This window comes from Oncorhynchus keta, chromosome 14 (genome assembly GCF_023373465.1).
Source record: "Oncorhynchus keta strain PuntledgeMale-10-30-2019 chromosome 14, Oket_V2, whole genome shotgun sequence".
In the NCBI taxonomy this organism is placed as follows: domain Eukaryota; kingdom Metazoa; phylum Chordata; class Actinopteri; order Salmoniformes; family Salmonidae; genus Oncorhynchus; species Oncorhynchus keta.
In genome coordinates, this window is record NC_068434.1 from 36011962 (window position 1) to 36032232 (window position 20271).

The 20271-nt window shown below is 43.6% G+C and overlaps 1 protein-coding gene across 3 annotated transcripts; it reads right to left on the reverse strand.

Moving 5' to 3' along the window:
• Window positions 1-1625: 1625 nt before the first annotated feature.
• LOC118393329 (endoplasmic reticulum-Golgi intermediate compartment protein 2-like) lies at window positions 1626-20093 on the reverse strand. Of its 3 annotated transcripts, none has more exons than XM_035785909.2 (14): window positions 19652-20093; window positions 13178-13329; window positions 12753-12861; window positions 12442-12488; window positions 12165-12232; window positions 11928-11968; window positions 11497-11598; window positions 11260-11355; window positions 10993-11048; window positions 10722-10820; window positions 7894-7991; window positions 7626-7788; window positions 5349-5428; window positions 1626-2187 (listed from the first exon to the last, which is right to left on the reverse strand). In XM_035785909.2, exons 2-14 carry the CDS (start codon window positions 13284-13286, stop codon window positions 2110-2112), a joined length of 1146 nt encoding a protein of 381 aa, XP_035641802.1. In that variant the 5' UTR covers window positions 13287-13329; window positions 19652-20093; the 3' UTR covers window positions 1626-2109. The 3 variants fall into 3 exon arrangements, with proteins under 3 accessions (XP_035641802.1, XP_035641801.1, XP_035641800.1); XM_035785908.2 differs by lacking the exon at window positions 19652-20093 and adding an exon at window positions 17776-19617; XM_035785907.2 differs by lacking the exon at window positions 19652-20093 and adding an exon at window positions 13656-13970.
• Window positions 20094-20271: the final 178 nt, after the last annotated feature.

The window sequence follows — 20271 nt, forward strand, 5'->3', positions numbered from 1 at the left end:
GCTTGAGCAGGGGGACCTTGCGTGGGCTGCAGGATTTTAATCCATGACGGCGTAGTGTGTTACTAATGGTTCTTTGAGACTGTGGTCCCAGCTCTCTTCAGGTCATTGACCAGGTCCTGCTGTGTAGTTCTGGGCTGATTCCTCACCTTCCTCATGATCATTGATGCCCCACAAGGTGAGATCTTGCATGGAGCCCCAGTCCAAGGGTGATTGACCATCATCTTGAACTTCTTCCATTTTCTAATAATTGCGCCAACAGTTGTTGCCTTCTCACCAAGCTGCTTGCCTATTGTCCTATAGCCCATCCCAGCCTTGTGCAGGTCTACAATTTTATCCCTGATGTCCTTACATAGCTCTCTGGTCTTGGCCATTGTGGAGAGGTTGGAGTCTGTTTGATTGAGTGTGTGGACAGGTGTCTTTTATAGAGGTAACGAGTTCAAACAGGTGCAGTTAATACAGGTAATGAGTGGCGAACAGGAGGGCTTCTTAAAGAAAAACTAACAGGTCTGTGATAGCTAGAATTCTTACTGGTTGGTAGGTGATCAAATACTTATGTCATGCAATAAAATGCAATATAAATTACTTAATTTTTTATTACTATGTTTGTTTTAGATTCTGTCTCTCACAGTTGAAGTGTACCTATGATAAAAATTACAGACCCCTACATACTTTAAGTAGGATAAAATGCAAAATTGACAGTGTATCAAATACTTGTTCTCCTCACTGTATGTGCACCACGTCATTGCTCTCGCTCTCTGCTGTGTGTGCATGATGCACCTCTTGCTAGCTGTCACTCATATGGCGAGGGGCTGAAGCTCATTGGCTGAACTTACATTGGTAGGGGGCAGGCCCATGTGAGGGAAAATAGCACAGCACAGCTTCCCGAAAAAGTTGCTTTTAAACTAGGGATTTCGTGGCTAATTGAGGTAAGACAGTAATTTTGCATGTATGAACTACACATTGACACATCCAGCCCAAAGAGGGAGGTTTAAAATATACTTAGTAGTACTTTGTGGTCCTTCTGTAGCTCAGTTGGTAGAGCATGGCGCTTGTAACGCCAGGGTAGTGGGTTCGATTCCCGGGACCACCCATACGTAGAATGTATGCACACATGACTGTAAGTCGCTTTGGATAAAAGCGTCTGCTAAATGGCATATATTATTATTATTATATTAGTCCCAGAGGCACAAGGCAGCACGCCAGTGCACCCTTCTTGCTGAGAATTCATCAGATCAGGCCACACTCCAACTCATTCTCCATAGTTTTTCCTAAGTAAAACCACATCTCCATCCATGGCTAATTTAAGGAAGGGCCCATTTTAGCTAGCTAGCTATCGGAGGACAACAACGAGATGCAACAATTTAAGTTTCTGTCAGGGACGTATGCTCTCATTGGGAGAATTGCCAAAATTCAAGCTGGCTTCCCTTGACTTTTTTTTGGTGTGCCAGGACCATTCAGTGTTTAGCTCAACGCTGATTGGCAAATGCTCACCGGCTTCCCTTGCCTTCAATGCTACGAGTGGCAACAATGTCATACTCGTTTGGACCAGACAGTATCAGATAGACGGCCTACACTTAGAGACAGAGGGGCGCTGTTTCGGAAAATTATGAAACACTGAGGCAAAATGGATTTATTTTTTTTATTGTTTTTTTTTGGTGGGGGAAGCCTGGCTTTCTTGGCAACCATGAATTGGGATCCAATTCACACGAGGGATTTTATTTGTCCCCCTCCCCCAATATTTTGTTGGACAAAATGACTGTAAAAACACCAGAAAATCAGCTTCAAGTCATTTTAATTTTGAAAAAAATAAAGTTCCAAAGTATTCCCACGCATTATAGAGATATGTGATCGTAAGCGAGGTTTAAAATGATTATTATTCAGGTCAATTTACAATTATGTTCCCGCCCCCTGACCATCCGCTCAAGAAAAAGAAAAACCTTCCTGTAGATTTTTGCCCCAACCCTAATCTAGCGCACCGGATTCTTAATAATTAGTTATTACCAGATCAGTTAACTGGGGTTGGAGCGAAAACCTACAGGAGGATAGCTCTCAAGGAACAGGGTTGGAGAGCCCTGATCTAGTTGATGATCCCTGCCATAGGGAGTCCTGTCAGTGGGTGTGGTTTTCTGTAGCTTCCAGGGGTGGGGCAGGGGCTTCGTTTTTTACATGGTCGTCCAGCAGGCCCATCTGAGAATGAGAGAGGGAAAACATTAAAGTACACTGAACTAAAATATAAATGCAACATATAACAATTTCAAAGATTTTACTGAATGTTCATGAGGAAATATGTCATTTGAAATAAATAAATTTGGCCTTAATCTATGATTGGGAATGCAGATATGTATCTGTTGGTACGGCTGTGGTGGTCATGAAATCTTGTCAGCTGGTGATTGTCAACCAAATAACTGTCATCCTCACGGTATTTACCATTTAATTAACAAACACAGCCTACAAGCCATTTTAAAAAGTCCATGTAATACAGCCTTAAACAGGTCTAAAGGAGCATGATATGAAGAAAAGAGTAGCCTACTCTGAGTTGTCATGTTAGGTCCTGGTGTGGCTATGCCAAATGGCTGTGGGTTACACTAGTTCTTTTAGCAGACAAGATTTGCTCATAATTCCATGGCATTATTTTATAGTATGAAGAATAAAATATAAATATTTTCTCAACCATTTGAGGGAGTGCGCACGAGGCTTATTCGCCGCAGCCCGTCTGGTGTTCAACCTTCCCAAGTTCTCTCACGTCACCCCGCTCCTCCGCTCTCTCCACTGGCTTCCAGTTGAAGCTCGCATCCGCTACAAGACCATGGTGCTTGCCTACGGAGCTGTGAGGGGAACGGCACCTCAGTACCTCCAGGCTCTGATCAGGCCCTACACCCAAACAAGGGCACTGCGTTCATCCACCTCTGGCCTGCTCGCCTCCCTACCACTGAGGAAGTACAGTTCCCGCTCAGCCCAGTCAAAACTGTTCGCTGCTCTGGCTCCCCAATGGTGGAACAAACTCCCTCACGACGCCAGGACAGCGGAGTCAATCACCACCTTCCGGAGACACCTGAAACCCCACCTCTTTAAGGAATACCTAGGATAGGATAAAGTAATCCTTCTCACCCCCCCTTAAAAGATTTAGATGCACTATTGTAAAGTGGCTGTTCCACTGGATGTCATAAGGTGAATGCACCAATTTGTAAGTCGCTCTGGATAAGAGCGTCTGCTAAATGACTTAAATGTAATGTAATGTTATTCTATGTTGAGCGGCTAACAAGAAATACATTTGAAGTCAGAAGTTTACATACACTTAGGTTGGAGTCATTAAAACTCATTAAACCTCAGATTTTTTTGTTGTTGTAGACCTCTACAAGTCTGGTTCATCCTTGGGAGCAATTTCCAAATGCCTTAAGGTACTACGTTCATCTGTACAAACAATAGTACGCAACTATAAACACCATGGGACTACGCAGCAGTCATACCGATCAGGAAGGAGACGCGTTCTGTCTCCTAGAGATGAATGTAATTTGATGCGAAAAGTGAAAATCAATCTCAGAACAGTAGCAAAGGACCCTGTGAAGATGCTGGAGGAAACAGGTACAAAAGTATCTATATCCACAGTAAAATGAGTCCTATATCAATATAACCTGAAAGGCCACTCAGCAAGGAAGAGGGGCGCACTGTTCCAAAACCACCACAAAAAAGCCAGGCTACGGTTTGCAACCGCACATGGGGACAAAGATTGTACTTTTTGGAGAAATGTCCTCTGGTCTGATGAAACACAAATAGGACTGTTTGGCCATAATGACCATCGTTATGTTTGGAGGAAAAAGGGGGAGGCTTGCAAGTCAAATCATTTTTAATATTTTTATTAGCGGCCGTCACTCCGATTTCTCCCATAATTGCATAGCCTATAGAAATGTAGCGCAACATGAGCTCTAATGAAGTGTTTGATTAGATTTTCAAACTCATTTGCATTGATGTCAGAGTGATTAGAGGGACAATAGAGTGCTGAGTACCAGGCAGTTAGCAAGTTTGGTAGGCTACTAATGACCACCTGCAGCATCAGAGCTTGGAGAAGCCTAATTACCGTGACTAAACAGTCATGTAGAATTTGACTGCCTTCATGACGGTAATACAGTCACCGTAACAACCCTTGGTCACCGATACCTTAAAAAAGGTAGGGAAGTGGATCAGAAAGGGACCACCCTTTGCATCATGCAACTCGACATCTTCAAGTTGATCAGGCTGTCGATTGTGGCCTGTGGAATGTTGTCCATTTCTTCAATGGCTGTGCGAAGATGGGAACTGGAACACACCGTCATACTTCTATCCAGAGCATCCCAATCATGCTCAATGGGTGACATGTCTGGTGAGTATGCAGGCCATGGAAGAACTGGGACAATTTCAGCTTCCGGGAATTGTGTACCGATCCTTGCAAAATGGGGCCGTGCATTATCATGCTGAAACATGAGGTCATGCCGGCGGAGGAATGGCGGGACAATGGGCCTCAGGATCTTATCACGGTATCACTGTGCAAGCAGGTGTCTGGTCCCAGATGATTCCACAGGTGAAGAAACTGGATGCGGAGGTTCTGAGCTGCCGTTGTTATACGAGGTTTGTGGTTGTGAGGCCGTTTGGACGTACTGACAAATTCTCTAAAACGACGGAGACGGCTTATGATAGAGAAATTAACATTAAATTCTCTAGAAACGGATCTGGTGGATATTTCTGCGGTCAGTATACCAATTGCATGCTCCCTCAACTTGAGACATCTGTGACATTGTGTGATGTGGTTTGTGTAATAATCACGCTGTTTAATCTTTTTGATATGCCACACCTGTCAGGTGGATGGATTCTCACTAACAAGGATGTAAACAAATTTGTGCACAAAGTTTGAGAGAAACAAGATTTTGTGCGTTAAGGAAAATTGCTGGGATCTTTTAATTCAGGTCATGAATTAGGACTCCTACATGTTGCGTTTATATTTTTGTTAAGTGTATAAAAAAAAAACATCTGTTTCCGGGAAACTGCACTAAGTCTAGTCCTGGACTAAAAAGCACTTTCAACAAACGTGCTTTAATCTCTGTCCGGTAAACCACCCCTTTAAGTTTACATTTATTTTAATGTGTTTTCAAATTAAATAACCAGTAGTGCAGCATGCGATGAGAAAAGGAATTACCAACGCTAACTACTGTCCAATTCAGATATTGATCAAAATACTTATGTTGAGGGTATCCTATATGCTGCGTCCTGTGTATATTTACTTTAAAAAAAAGAAATGGACACTTTCTGCATCTACTTTATATCTGTGGAGTCAACAAGCTTGTGACAAGCGTGTTTGACTTGATGTGTTGACTTGCCTCCCGGGGTTTGTAGACTCCTAGTTGGAGGCGACAGCAGATGACGTCCACCAAGAAGCCCACCATTCCATGGATCATACCTGTATGGAGAGGACAGAGAGAAGTCTTAAGGCTTCCAAATGAATCAGTTCGGCTGGCGCCTAGACGAATTCGAATGAGTGTACTTGCATACTCCCTTAAAAATACATTCACTTGAAAAACAAGTAGAAAATTGGCAATAGTACTGTTTTTCCATTTTGAGACGCTGCAGCCAGCATATACTTGTACAAAAGAGTCTGAATTAATCTAAGCTAACGCAAATCTCATTAATTTTGGCGTTTTTGCAATTTCACATCACATGAAAACGAGTCGTCTCTTGTTGAATGACAACCTGAATGACAAAGACTTTATTGAAGAATCCCTACTTTCGACCATTCACCGACAAGGGGGCGTAAGACTTCGGCTTGATTGGAGAATTTTTTTTTGGAGCGACAGCCCCCCAAAAAAAAAAAAAGCATTTCCCGAAGTCCAAAATGAACAAAAAGTTGTGATAATATACAGTACCAGTCAAAAGTTGACACACTTACTCATTCAAAGGTTTCTTTTTTTAAATTATTTTCTACATTGTAGAATAATAGTGAAGACATCAAAACTATGGAATCATACTGAAACCCATAAAGTGTTAAACAAATCAAAATTATTAAAAATTCTTCAAAGTAGCCACCTTTTGCCTTGAGCTTTGCACACTCTTGGCATTCTCTCAACTAGTTTCATGAGGAATGCTTTTCCAACAGTCTTGAAGGAGTTCCCACATATGCTGAACACTTGTTGGCTGCTTTTCCTTCACTCTGTGGTCCAAAATCATTCCAAACCATCTCAATTGGATTGAGGTCGGGTGATTGTGGAGGCCAGGTCATCTGATGTAGCACTCCACCACTCTCCTTCTTGGTCAAATAGCCCTTACACAGCCTGGAGGTGTGTTGGGTCATTGTCTTGTTGAAAAACAAATGATAGTCCCACTAAGCGCAAATCAGATGTGATGGCGTATTGCTGCAGAATGTTGTGGTAGCCATGCTTGAATTTAAAAAAAATAAATCACACACAAAAAAAAAAAAAGACTGTCACCAGCATAGCACCTCCACCTACATGCTTCACGGGAGGAACCACACATGCGGAGATCATCCATTCACCTACTCTGCCTCTCAAAGACAGCGATTGGAACCAAAAAGCTCAAATTTGGACTCATCAGACCAAAGGACAGATTTCCACCGGTCTAATATCATTGCTCGTGTTTCTTGGCCCAAGTAGTGTTTTTTGGGGGGCAATTAGACCATGAAGGCCTGATTCACGCAGTCTCCTCTGAATAGTTGATGTTAATGTCTTACTTGAATTCGGAAGCATTTATTTTAGGCTGCAAGCTGAAGTGCAGTTAACTCTAATGAACTTAACCTCTGCAGCAGAGGTAACTCTGGGTCTTCCATTCATGTGGCGGTCCTCATGAGACAGTTTCATCATAATGCTGGATGGTTTTTGCGACTGCACTTGAAGAAACATTCAAAGTCCTTGAAAATATCCGGATTGACTGACCTTCATGTCTTAAAGGAATGATGGATTGTCGTTTCTCTTAGCTTATTTGAGCTGTTCTTGACATAGTATGGACTTGGTCTTTTACCAAATAGGGCCATCTTCTGTATACCACCGCTACCTTGTCACAACACAACTGATTGGCTCAAACACATTAAGGAAAGAAATCCCACAAATGTACTTTTAACAAGTAGTTCATAGTTTTGATGTCTTCACTATATGCTACAATGTAGAAAATAGTCAACATAATGAGCAGGTGTGTCCAAACCTTTGACTGGTACTGTATGCGCTAACTCTCCCGAACTGTTTAGGCTGGGAAGCATGCAGACGTCACAAAATGATAAGGATGATTTTTACAACTAGTGTTCTGTGATTATTTTTGCCTAAAGTGCTTTGGATAGGTGTGGGTCCTGTTAGGTGTGTAGTAAATCAGGGTCGTGTTCATTAGGCACTGAACATCAGAAAACAGACAAACAGGAAGGGACTACCTGGACCTTTTCCATTGCTTTTCCATTTTTTGATTATGTGCCCTAATGATAATGACCCAGGTGGACATACTTGGGGTGTTTTCCCTAGGAAGCAAAAGGGACAAAATAGGGAGGGACTAACCTGAACTTGTCCAATAAGATACATGTTTTTGTTGCAAAACATTTTGCAACATTACACACTACTGAATACACCCCTGTACACTTGTTGCCAGCTGTGTGTGGGTACCTGTGGTGGAGAAAATGCCTCCGATGATGCCACAAAGCCTGACAAGGAACCTCCACAGGGGCATGTGCTGCTCGGTGACTTTCACCATCAACGAGCTGATGTCATACTTCATAAAGATCCCAGATACTCCGTGGCTGCCCACCGCGTGGTTGATCACCCGCTCCTACACAAACAGGGTGAAACGATGACGATACACCCGCACCTTCAGTTCATCCACACACACAGCATAGACCTTGTACACTCAAATAAACACACATTCTGGACCTACCCTTTCGGTGACAGAGTACTGGTTTGTGTCTGCTGAGATCTGGTAGGTGTTCAGTTTGGTGGGCACTATGGTGATGAAGTACTGAAACATCTGATTATCTGACAAGGATTAAAGGAAAACAGTCCATACATGAATATATATTATGTAATGAAGGATGAAATTAACAGTTACAATTCCTATACAATGTCCCAATTTCTTCATAAGATGTTGAGGCAGACAAACTACTTCCCCAAAAAACCCATGACTTATCTGTGCATTTAGGAAGCCTGTCATGTCGCCTGTTTGATGTGAAGTGATAAAGCCTTGGGTTTAAATACTATTTGAAATATTTCCAATGCTTTGACGAATACGCTGATTCGGTGTGCGAGTTCATTAGAACGTGCGTTGAAGATGTCGTTCCCATAGCAACGATTAAAACATTCCCAAACCAGAAACCGTGGATTGATGGCAGCATTCGCGTGAAACTGAAAGCGCGAACCACTGCTTTTAATCAGGGCAAGGTGACTGGAAACATGACCGAATACAAACAGTTTAACTATTCCCTCCGCAAGGCAATCAAACAAGCTAAGCGTCAGTATAGAGACAAAGTAGAATCTCAATTCAACGGCTCAGACACAAGAGGTATGCGGCAGGGTCTACAGTCAATCACGGATTACAAAAAGAAAACCAGCACCGTCACGGACCAGGATGTCTTGCTCCCAGGCAGACTAAATAACTTTTTTGCCCGCTTTGAGGACAATACAGTGCCACTGACACTGCCCGCAACTAAAACATGCGGGCTCTCCTTCACTGCAGCCGACGTGAGGAAAACATTTAAACGTGTCAACCCTCGCAAGGCTGCAGGCCCAGACGGCAGGCCCAGACGGCATCCCCAGCCGCGCCCTCAGAGCATGCGCAGACCAGCTGGCTGATGTGTTTACGGACATATTCCATCAATCCCTGTCCCAGTCTGTTGTTCCCACATGCTTCAAGAGGGCCACCATTGTTCCTGTTCCCAAGAAAGCTAAGGTAACTGAGCTAAACGACTACCGCCCCCGTAGCACTCACTTCCGTCATCATGAAGTGCTTTGAGAGACTAGTCAAGGACCATTTCACCTCCACCCTACCTGACACCCTAGACCCACTCCAATTTGCTTACCGCCCAAATAGGTCCACAGACGATGCAATCTCAACCACACTGCACACTGCCCTAACCCATCTGGACAAGAGGAATACCTATGTGAGAATGCTGTTCATTGACTACAGCTCGGCATTAAACACCATAGTGCCCTCCAAGCACCATAGTGCCCTCCTGGGTCTCGACCCCGCCCTGTGCAACTGGGTACTGGACTTCCTGACGGGCCGCCCCCAGGTGGTGAGGGTAGGCAACAACATCTCCACCCCGCTGATCCTCAACACTGGGGCCCCACAAGGGTGCGTTCTGAGCCCTCTCCTGTACTCCCTGTTCACCCACGACTGCGTGGCCACGCACGCCTCCAACTCAATCATCAAGTTTGCGGACGACACAACAGTGGTAGGCTTGATTACCAACAACGACGAGACGGCCTACAGGGAGGAGGTGAGGGCCCTCGGAGTGTGGTGTCAGGAAAATAACCTCACACTCAACGTCAACAAAACTAAGGAGATGATTGTGGACTTCAGGAAACAGCAGAGGGAACACCCCCCTATTCACATCGATGGAACAGTAGTGGAGAGGGTAGTAAGTTTTAAGTTCCTCGGCGTACACATCACAGACAAACTGAATTGGTCCACCCACACAGACAGCATCGTGAAGAAGGCGCAGCAGCGCCTCTTCAACCTCAGGAGGCTGAAGAAATTCGGCTTGTCACCAAAAGCACTCACAAGCTTCTACAGATGCACAATCGAGAGCATCCTGTCAGGCTGTATCACCGCCTGGTACGGCAACTGCTCCGCCCACAACCGTAAGGCTCTCCAGAGGGTAGTGAGGTCTGCACAACGCATCACCGGGGGCAAACTACCTGCCCTCCAGGACACCTACACCACCCGATGTCACAGGAAGGCCATAAAGATCATCAAGGACAACAACCACCCGAGCCACTGCCTGTTCACCCCGCTATCATCCAGAAGGCGAAGTCAGTACAGGTGCATCAAAGCTGGGACCGAGAGACTGAAAAACAGCTTCTATCTCAAGGCCATCAGACTGTTAAACAGCCACCACTAACATCGAGTGGCTGCTGCCAACACACTGACTCAACTCCAGCCACTTTAATAATGGGTATTGATGGGAAATGATGTAAAATATATCACTAGCCACTTTAAACAATGCTACCTAATATAATGTTTACATACCCTACATTATTCATCTCATATGTATACGTATATACTGTACTCTATATCATCTACTGCATCCTTATGTAATAGATGTATCACTAGCCACTAACTATGCCACTTTGTTTACATACTCATCTCATATGTATATACTGCACTCAATACCATCTACTGTATCTTGCCTATGCCGCTCTGTACCATCACTCATTCATATATCTTTATGTACATATTCTTTATCCCCTTACACTTGTGTCTATAAGGTAGTAGTTTTGGAATTGTTAGCTAGATTACTTGTTGGTTATTACTGCATTGTCGGAACTAGAAGCACAAGCATTTCGCTACACTCGCACTAACATCTGCTAACCATGTGTATGTGACAAATAAAATTAGATTTGATTTGATTTAATTGACTGGAGTGCCAGGTGTGTGGGGATTGCACTTTTGGAACTTTTCTATTGAGCTTGCCCGTTACAATGGAAACAATCAAGCATGGCGTTAGTATTGAATTATTTTGAATGATATTTGTACCCAGGACTTACGGTCAGTGCAGACTTTCTCTGTCCCGTCCAGAGGGTTGATGATCCCTGGGATCTCCTCTCCGAACGACAGGTGGTCGATGCGATGGGAGAAGTTGTACGCTGTAATCAACAACAAATCAGAACAATCATTAACTCCAGGTCTATGGATATCGTCAGGTTTAAATGTGTTAACTCAATTGAAGACATCACATAGTTCCATCATAACTTACATTTGTTTAGGATGTTTTTATGTATCATGTATGGGAGTTAGACTCTAAACAAAGAAACTTACTATCGTGGCTGACGAGGGCCGCTAGATGGGCGTGGCCTCGAGGATGTGGGATAGCCCTGTATGTGATGTGAAAAGGTCAAGCTTGCGGAGACTCCTCCCACATAGGGCATGATAACTCATATTCAAGAGTCAAACATCTAGGTCATGTTCATTAGGCACCCAACGGAGAAAACAGACAAACAGGGACAGACAACCTGGAAACACTCATAGTGTTCATTAGGGCACACTAGCTAGAAATTAGTTGTAGAGAGAGGAGCGGTGACCTACTTGCCCACAGTGATGTGGAAGTTGCCAGCCACCTTGTTGACATAAAGATGGCCGTGTATCCTGCAGGCCGCAGGCGACTGGGAGGGGCTGTCCTCTCTCGAAGGAGAATAGAGGGGAGGAGAGTCACTTCAATAACATAACCGTAACCATTCAATACAGTTTATCAATTACTTCAATACCTAACTTCACTCAAACACACACACTGTCACAACAAAGCTGTATTATTTTTTTCCAGACCTGGGAGGAAGGGCGGTGGGGGATCCTTTCAGGACGGTCTTGAAGATCACATCCTGCAGCGAGTGTTCCTCCCTAAGGCGGTCCTGGATCATCAGCAGAGTTCTGGAGGAGGAAAGGGAGATGAGTGAGCAAGGGAAAGGTTAAACATGGGAGTGTTGTAGAGGGGAGTCACTATATAGGAGTGAGAAGTTATAACAGATGGTCAATGGATAGCCTTCACTCCACCATACTGTCTTTACTTTATTAGGTTTATTTGACAGATATTATGCATCATGATTAAAATGTGTGAAAATGTGCCACATGTAGCCAACCATCTCATCTTTTGCTTCACTGTATGCAACATTACCATTTTAGTTGTGCATGTGCAGATGCATTCTGGTGGTGCATTTTTATACTGTCAGGAGACATATCTTGTGGCTGAAATATCGTACCTGTGCCACAGCCTTTGCTGAGGAGAGAGGTCAAAGGTGACCTGCAAGGTGACCATGGGAAAAAATATTAAGAAAGGGCATTGTCACTGGAAAGATATTATGATGAAATTTATGGAACCCTGAATTCTCACCGCACTTGCATCTTGTCATTGTCAGGTTGTCATTGTGTCTGTACTGTTCTTAACTGACTGGCCTGGTTAGGCTGCTATAGCAGGTACCAGACAGAGTCATACTTACTGGCTCATAATGTAGGCCATCTGAAGCTACCATGGTCTCTGCCAAGTCTAGGACATCTGCACCTACAACTACATACAGCCACCCAGACAAACAGCAAATCAATTAATAATATAATCAATCAATATGACATGATGGAAGAGAAGGGCAGCCTACAGTCAATGGCTTCATACAACACTACTGAAATGTTAATTCTACTGCCGACAATCACATTATATCATAGATGTTCATATCTAGGCCTAAATTGTGAGAGCAACCTTCAAACAGTGTAAATACTTACATTGACACCTCATGGCAACTGTGATGTCTATGTTTATTCTTAATTTACTGCAAAAGAGAGAAGATTGTGTGAGTTAGCTCTATAGTGCACTTGGAGCTGTACAGGAAGTATTTCCCTGCTGATGTTGCCCAGCTAACTCAAAAATGATATGCCAGACTGTTGTTTGTGTTCATTAGGCACCAAACGGAAGCAAATGGACTGAAACTGGTAGGGACCAACTAACATTCACTTTCCACTACAAAACATTTATTTTTTAAAATCTCTTTGGTGCCTAATGAACATGACCATGGTCTTGAGAGTTGTTTTTTTACCTAGAGAAGTCTTTATCAACTTCATACTCATACTGCATCCACGTGTCTCGATACACAAAGAACTCAAGGAAAGCCAACAGAGCCATGGCTGTGAAGGCTATCAGGGACACTGAAAAGACAGCAAAGGAGGAGTGATGTAGAAGGCCAAGTTTACAACTGGAGTAGGCTACTCATTGATTGAAATAAGCAAACAGGTACATGACTATACTAGGGTTGGCCTAGATGCTGTTCTAAACTTTGCCCTACAGTATATGTTATTGTTTGTCCATTGCACTTATACTACGGTTGACATCGTTGATGAACTCGAGGTGTTGGGTTACTCTTAATAGCATACATTAATTTAACATTTTACAATGTATCCAATCTATAATTTTAATAATAGTTTATTTACAATTCATATTTACATTGGCTAGTTAATAACGCACCTGTTCCCCCACTGGCTGTGGTTTCCACATAGCTCTCTGGAACCTTGGGGAATGCATCCAGCTCCTTCACCAGGGTTAGAGCCTTCTTCCGGGACACTAGTCTCCTCATCTTGTTTGGGGCAAGCGTCCACTGGATCCCTCATGCATTAAATCTTTAAGTTCAACATAGAAGTAAACTGTGTTATATAGCCTAGCAATCTTATACAAATAATGTCATATACGAATACTTTTAACAGTGGCCGCTTGAAGGGAATGAATGAAAACGATATTTCCTCTCTAGCAAACAAGAATGGCAAGTTTAAACCCTCCCATCTGTTTCTGGCCACAGGTACGCAGAATATTCTGAGACACCACCTGGCACTTTTTACATTCTGTTTGCCTATTGACGTTTCCCAGCTGACTAGAAGCTGGTAGTTAGCTAGCTATCTTGGCTACCGGTAGCTATCAAACCCGACTGTGTATTTTATAATAGTCATACTTCGGCCGTTACTGTCTCGGGTGCCCATTCATTTTCGCCATAGAGGGAAATCCGATTTTTGTATCAATCCATTGTTCTATGCTTGGTTCAGGATTGAAACATCTGGATACTGCGTTAGTTGTTGCAACAAAAAAAACTGTCGCTGGTAACCTTTGACCTGGTGTACTACCATAGACGTTTGAGTACAGTGCATTCATTCATTTTGCCACAGCGCCCTCTGGTGATCAACAGTAAGCAGACTGACTCCGCGCACAGACATCCGTTCTTCTTCGGTGGGGTTTATCGGCGGTTGGCATCCAACGTTATGGTGCATTACCGCCACCTACTGTTTTGGAGTGTGGACCAGAGACAGGGAGAAACTAAATCCTACCTGCCAGCCCCATTGCTCTTAAAAAATATAAAATATTTGAGACTATATCTAATGACATTCTACTCAATATACTCTTTAAACAAATGTGCTGTATCCCCTTCTCTCTCATACTAGATCTCAACCTCTCTCTTTCCCTCCAATAATGTCTGCACTGTATCAATACATGCTCCACGGTCTCTTTCCTGGCAATACATTCTCCTGTTAGATACTTTCCTATCACATGTAAGGTCTTATTCAACTGGCTGTATACCACCCTTAATCTTGTAAATATTCCTGCCGTTCTCCCCTCCAACTTTCCTCTGTACTTGAAATAAAATCCTGCCCTTAGTATCTCGATTCCACTGCTCCTGCCATTTCACCACCATCACTTTCCATATAATGCTTTTTGCCTCTGCCTTGCTCATTGAAACTACCACATCAACATCCCGACTACTTAGTGCTTGTTTAGCCAGTACATCAACTGCCTCGTTCCCTTACACTCCCACATGAGCTGGGGCCCATGTAAATATTATCTGTATACCCATTTGTTTACTCCTGCCATGGGTTTGTAGCACCTCATAAATCAGGTTGTGTCTGCTATGTGATATAAAGGACTGGATACTCCTTAGCACTAATAACTACTCTTTCTGGCTTAACTTCCTCCACCCACTGCAAGGCCAACAGTATGGCCATCATCTCCGCTGAATATACAGCCAGCTGATCTGTAATACGTTTCCTGACTCTCCCCCCACATTCCTGCACTACAAATGCTGACCCAGTACATCCTGTCCTTGGATCTTTTGAACCATCTGTGTAGACGGCCACAAAATTCTGATACACAGTATCTAGATGTCTCTTAAACCAATCAGATGGATCAACACCATCCCCATCTTTCCGTCATCTCTCCAACACTTCTAGATCAACTACTGGAGGTGGGAGTAGCCATGGTGGATTTACAGGAATAGCTACCATTGGACTAAACTCCCTTCCATACAATCCCATCTCCTTTGCCTGGGTATTACCCACCCACCCAAAGCTTGCGTTCGACCTTCGCTCATGTTCCCAGCATGCCTGTAAAATCCCTTTCCCAGGCTGAGACACCCCATGTCCTTTTAGGCGGACCCAATAATACATTGCCAGCTGCTGTCTCCTAATCTGCAATGGCATTTCCCCCATCTCCACCTGTAGTGCAGCCACTGGGGACGTCCGGAACGCCCCACTACATATTTAGAGTCATTGCCCCTGTTTGACATTTAGCCTTTCCAATGATATCCGGGCTGCCGAACCATACGTTATACTGCCATAGTCTATTACAGATTGGATCAATGCAACATACATGGTCCTCAATGAGGCACGCCCAGCCCCCCACTCCTTCCCTGTCAGACAGCACATCACATTTAGTATCGTCTTACACTTTCCCACCACTCTCTCAATGTGTTCTGCCTAGGCCATTCTAGTATCAAAGTATACCCCAAAGAACCTGAAGGCCTCCACCCGCTCCAAGTTTCTCCCATATAACCTCAAGCATAACTTATCTCCCACCTTCCCCCTGGTAAAGAACACTGTCAGTTCTCTACAGAGAACCTGAATCCCCACATTAATGCCCACCGCTCAACCTCATCAATTGCTTCCTGTACCTTCCTGACTATATATGGTACATTTCCTCCTCTCTTCCATAAGGCCCCATCATCTGCAAATAACGACCTCCCAATATCTGGCTGTACCTGAGAGTAAACATCATTGATCATGATTGAGAACAACAGAGCTCCCCTGCGGTGTACCATTATCCACCATGTAGCTGCCTGATAGAGACTTCCCCACCCTCACCTGGATAGACCTTCAAACAGGAAATCCTTTATGCAGTTGTATGTTCTTCCTCCTACCCCCATAATATCAAGCTTGATTAACAACCACTCCTTCCACATCATATCACATGCCTTATCCACATCAAAAAAATACAGCTACAACACTCTCTCACTAAGATGGGCCAACATAACATAGTACACCTCATCTTTCCCAGGTGAATTTAACCCAGCCTTACCTATTGCCCTTTTCACCTATGCCATTGTAAATGGTGCATTCTACACATAATTTACATCCTCCCTCCTATCCAGCACTCCAGGATGCTCCTCTCTCGTTCTCTCTCCCCCTCATCTGACAAATTTGCCTAGCTATGCACTTGGACAAAGGCTTTGGCCATCATCTCTGCCTTCTCATCTGTTACTGCCACATCCTTCCCACTCGTCAACACTGGATAATCCCACTCCCTTCTGACCCCACTCATCCTCTGAATCATCCCCATACTTCTCCCACTGGTGTCGCCCTTCCAATGGTGTCACAGAACCGACGCCAACATGACTTCTGTCTGATGAATAGTTCTCTTCACCAGCGCCTGCTTATACTGAATCAGAGGTTGGAAGTTGTGTCCTTTTCAGTACTCTAAATTAGAGGTTGACCGATTATGATTTTTCAACGCTAATACCGATAATTGGAGGACCAAAAAAAGCAGATACCGATTAATCAGACGATTTTTATATACATTTGTAATAATGACAATTACAACAATACTGAATTAACACTTATTTTAACTTCATATAATACATAAATAAAATCAATTTAGTCTTAAATAAATAATGAAACATGTTCAATTTGGTTTAAATAATGCAAAAACACAGTGTTGGAGAAGAAAGTAAAAGTGCAATATGTGCCATGTAAAAAAGCTACCGTTTAAGTTCCTTGCTCAGAACATGAGAACATATGAAAGCTGGTGGTTCCTTTTAACATGAGTCTTCAATATTCCCAGGTAAGAAGTTTTAGGTTGTAGTTATTATAGGACTATTTCTCTCTATACCATTTGTATTTCATATACCGTTGACTATTGGATGTTCTTATAGGCACTATAGTATTGTCAGCCTAATCTCGGGAGTTGATAGGCTTGAAGTCATAAACAGCACAATGCTTGAAGCACAGCAAAGATTGGCTGGCAAACGCAGGAAAGTGCTGTTTTAATGAATGCTTACAAGCCTGCTGCTGCCTACCATCGCTCAGTCAGACTGGTCTATCAAATATCAAATCAATTAATTAATTATAATATAATAAACACACAGAAATATGAGCCTTGGGGCTTTAATATGGTCAAATCCGGAAACTATCATTTTTGAAAACAAAACGTTCATTATTATTTCAGTGAAATACGGAACCGTTCCGTATTTTATTGAATGGGTGGCATCCCTAAGTCTAAATATTGCTGTTACATTGCACAAACTTCAATGTTATGTCATAATTATGTACATTTCTGGCAAATTAATTAACGTCTTTGTTAGGAAGAAATGGTCCTTCACACAGTTCGCAACGAGCCAGGCGGCCCAAACTGCTGCATGTACCCTGACTCTGCTTGCACAGAATGCAAGAGAAGTGACACAATTTTCTCCAGTTAAAATAAATTAATGTTAGCAGGCAATATTAATTAAATATGCAGGTTTTAAAAAATATACTTGTGTATTGATTATAAGAAAGGCATTGATGTTTACGGTTAGGTACACATTGGTGCAACGACAGTGCTTTTTTGTGAATGCGCTTGTTAAATCATCACCTGTTTGGAGAAGCAGGCTGTGATTTGATGATAAATTTAACATGCACCGCATTGATTATATGCAACGCAGGACAAGCTAGATAAACTAGTAATATCATCAACCATGTGTAGTTAACTAGTGATTATGTTAAGATTGATTGGCTTTTATAAGATAAGTTTAATGCTAGCTAGCAACTTACCTTGGCTCCTTCCTGCACTCGCATAACAGGTGGTCAGCCTGCCACGCAGTCTCCTCGTGGAGTGCAATGTAATCGGCATCCAAAAATGCAGATTACCGATTGTTATGAAAACTTCAAATCGTCCCTAATTAATCGGCCATGTCGATTAATTGGTCGACCTCTACTCTAAATGCCCTGTTCCTACTCCTCACCATTGCCCCACACTCCTTTGTCCTCCACGAGACTGCTTTCCTCCTCCTCCCTGAACTCTTAGGTATAGCCTCAGTAGCTTTCCCCACTAACGCTGTTCTCACCCAATTATTCATACTATCCACTTCCCCTCTCAAATCCACCCGAGCCATCACCCGCTCACTTAACTCCTGAAACTGATCCCACTTTGCCCTTTCAAACACCCACCTGCCTACCACTGACACCTCCTCCTCCCTCTGGCCTACTGTGCATACTATTGGGTAATGATCACTCCCTACTGTCAACTCCTCCCAATCACAGATTCCTGTCATCACACTAGATACCCGAGAGGTCCAATCCAAACTCTTTCCCTGTACCTACATCAATCCTGGTCCCTCGGCCATCATTCAGGCACACCAGATCTTTAACTTCTATCAGATTTTCCATCACCTGGCCATTTCCATCCATCCATCCACCCCCAGAGCGTGTTGTGGACATTAAAATCCCCACATGTTACCTTACTTCTATCCTGGCCCTCCACCATCTCCAACTCTTCTAGGTCTAATACCTGACACGTATTATAGTAGTTCACTACCATCTCTCCTCTCAACCACACTGCCACATATTCCTGTTAAATACCTTTACCTAGCATCCTGTATGGAAGTCCTTGCTTTATGAAGGTGGCACATCACCCCTTCCCCTATGTGTTATAAACTCCACATTTGGTTTGAGTCATGTTTCCTGCACACAAATCACATCAGGCTTAGCTGGCATATCCACAATTAAATGATTTAACTCCTGCCCATTAGCCAACAGGCTTGGAGCATTCCATTGTAGTACTACCATCATAATTAAGATCCAGTAATACAGGACTCCACCCTCGGCTGATTGAGGTCATCTTGAACCTCTTCCCATGTCAAGCCTGTCATACTCAGATGTCTCCCAGCGGCACCCACTATTTGCTTAATCTTCTCCGTTTTAGACTTTACTTCAGGGGTGCTGTTGATAACTCCTGCTATGAACGTCACCAGCTTTCTCTTATCTATGTATACCATATCGCCACCCACCTGCCCCGTAATCCCTATATCGCCACCCACCTGCCCTGTAATCCCCATCGAGATGCTCCTACCCATCTCTCTCTTGAACCTGTATCTCTCTGGACCTGAACCACCCTCACTGCCTCCACATAAGACACCCTTCTCTCACTTGTTGCACCACCACTGCCTGCTTCATAGCCTCACACACACTATATGCCACATTATGAGCTATGAACTATGGTTACTTTATTTTGGCAGTACCTGGTCCTTGAAGTGTAACAGTATAGACGGGCTATCTGCCCTAACTCCACCCCTTATTGCTTGCAATCTATGAACATTCACTAAAACGCCTCCTGTCAAATTGTCCCTTATCTCTTGAATGCTAACACTCACAGGCACTCCTGTTATCACCCCTTTAATCCACTGCTTCCCTGCTTGATCAGTCCAGCTGCTCGACAACACCTTACACTTCCCTATTTGCTTCACTCCGAGAGCTTTCTCCCTCTGCGTCATGTCCTTACAGAACATCAACAAACTACCATCTCTTAACGCTTTAGCATTGACAACTTCCCCAGTCAACTCTTTTATCACAGCCGTCAACCTTATCGGACTCATCGCCCCTACTCCCCCTTCCTCCCTAAACTTCAGAATCACTTTCTGCTCCTCCTCACCTCCATGCGTCTTATCTTGTCTTATCTTGCCCTCTCTCGGCACTTTCTACCTCCGAACTGCAGCTGTTGCTCTCCTCAGACTTCCTTTTCTGCCTCCTCTATGCATCCAAAGACCTCTCGTCCCCCCTTCAAACCCCTACTCCCTTTCTCTCCCGCTTTCTTTTTCTCTTTCTTTCTCCCTCCTTTATTGTACCACTATACTCCATACTTTCTTCTCCTACCATCTCTGACCCAATCACAACACAGCTGTGTCGAACCGCCGCCACACCGAGTAAAGTTTGATCGCTTGTTTTTCCGCTAATTCTAACTGTTAACACAACGTCGCTTCCGTTTAGCTTGCTACGTGGAAAACAATCCTTTACACAGTAGCGCCTTCCCGCACGTCCCACAGACATCCACATGAGTGCCCATCGAAGTAATTCCATGAAACATGTGAACATTGTAAATTACAACTAGGCCTATTTGATAACCAAGTTTTCTTGACCGTTGTATTCCTGTCATTGGTCAATTTGCACATAACTCACTGGGCGCACACTGGTTGGATCAACATTGTTTCCACGTCATTTCAATGAATTTACGTTGAACCAACGTGAAATATATGTTGAATTTAGGTCTGTGCC

Excerpts from the sequence above, each read along its gene's own strand:
- LOC118393329 (XM_035785909.2), bottom strand. The coding sequence starts at position 13,286 with ATGAGGAGACTAGTGTCCCGGAAGAAGGCTCTAACCCTGGTGAAGGAG. Across the intron at positions 12,489-12,752 it reads GTTGATAAAGACTTCTCTAG|TAAATTAAGAATAAACATAG; the intron begins GTAAAAAAACAA and ends TCTCTTTTGCAG. Across the intron at positions 7,992-10,721 it reads AGAGAAAGTCTGCACTGACC|ATAATCAGATGTTTCAGTAC; the intron begins GTAAGTCCTGGG and ends AATCCTTGTCAG.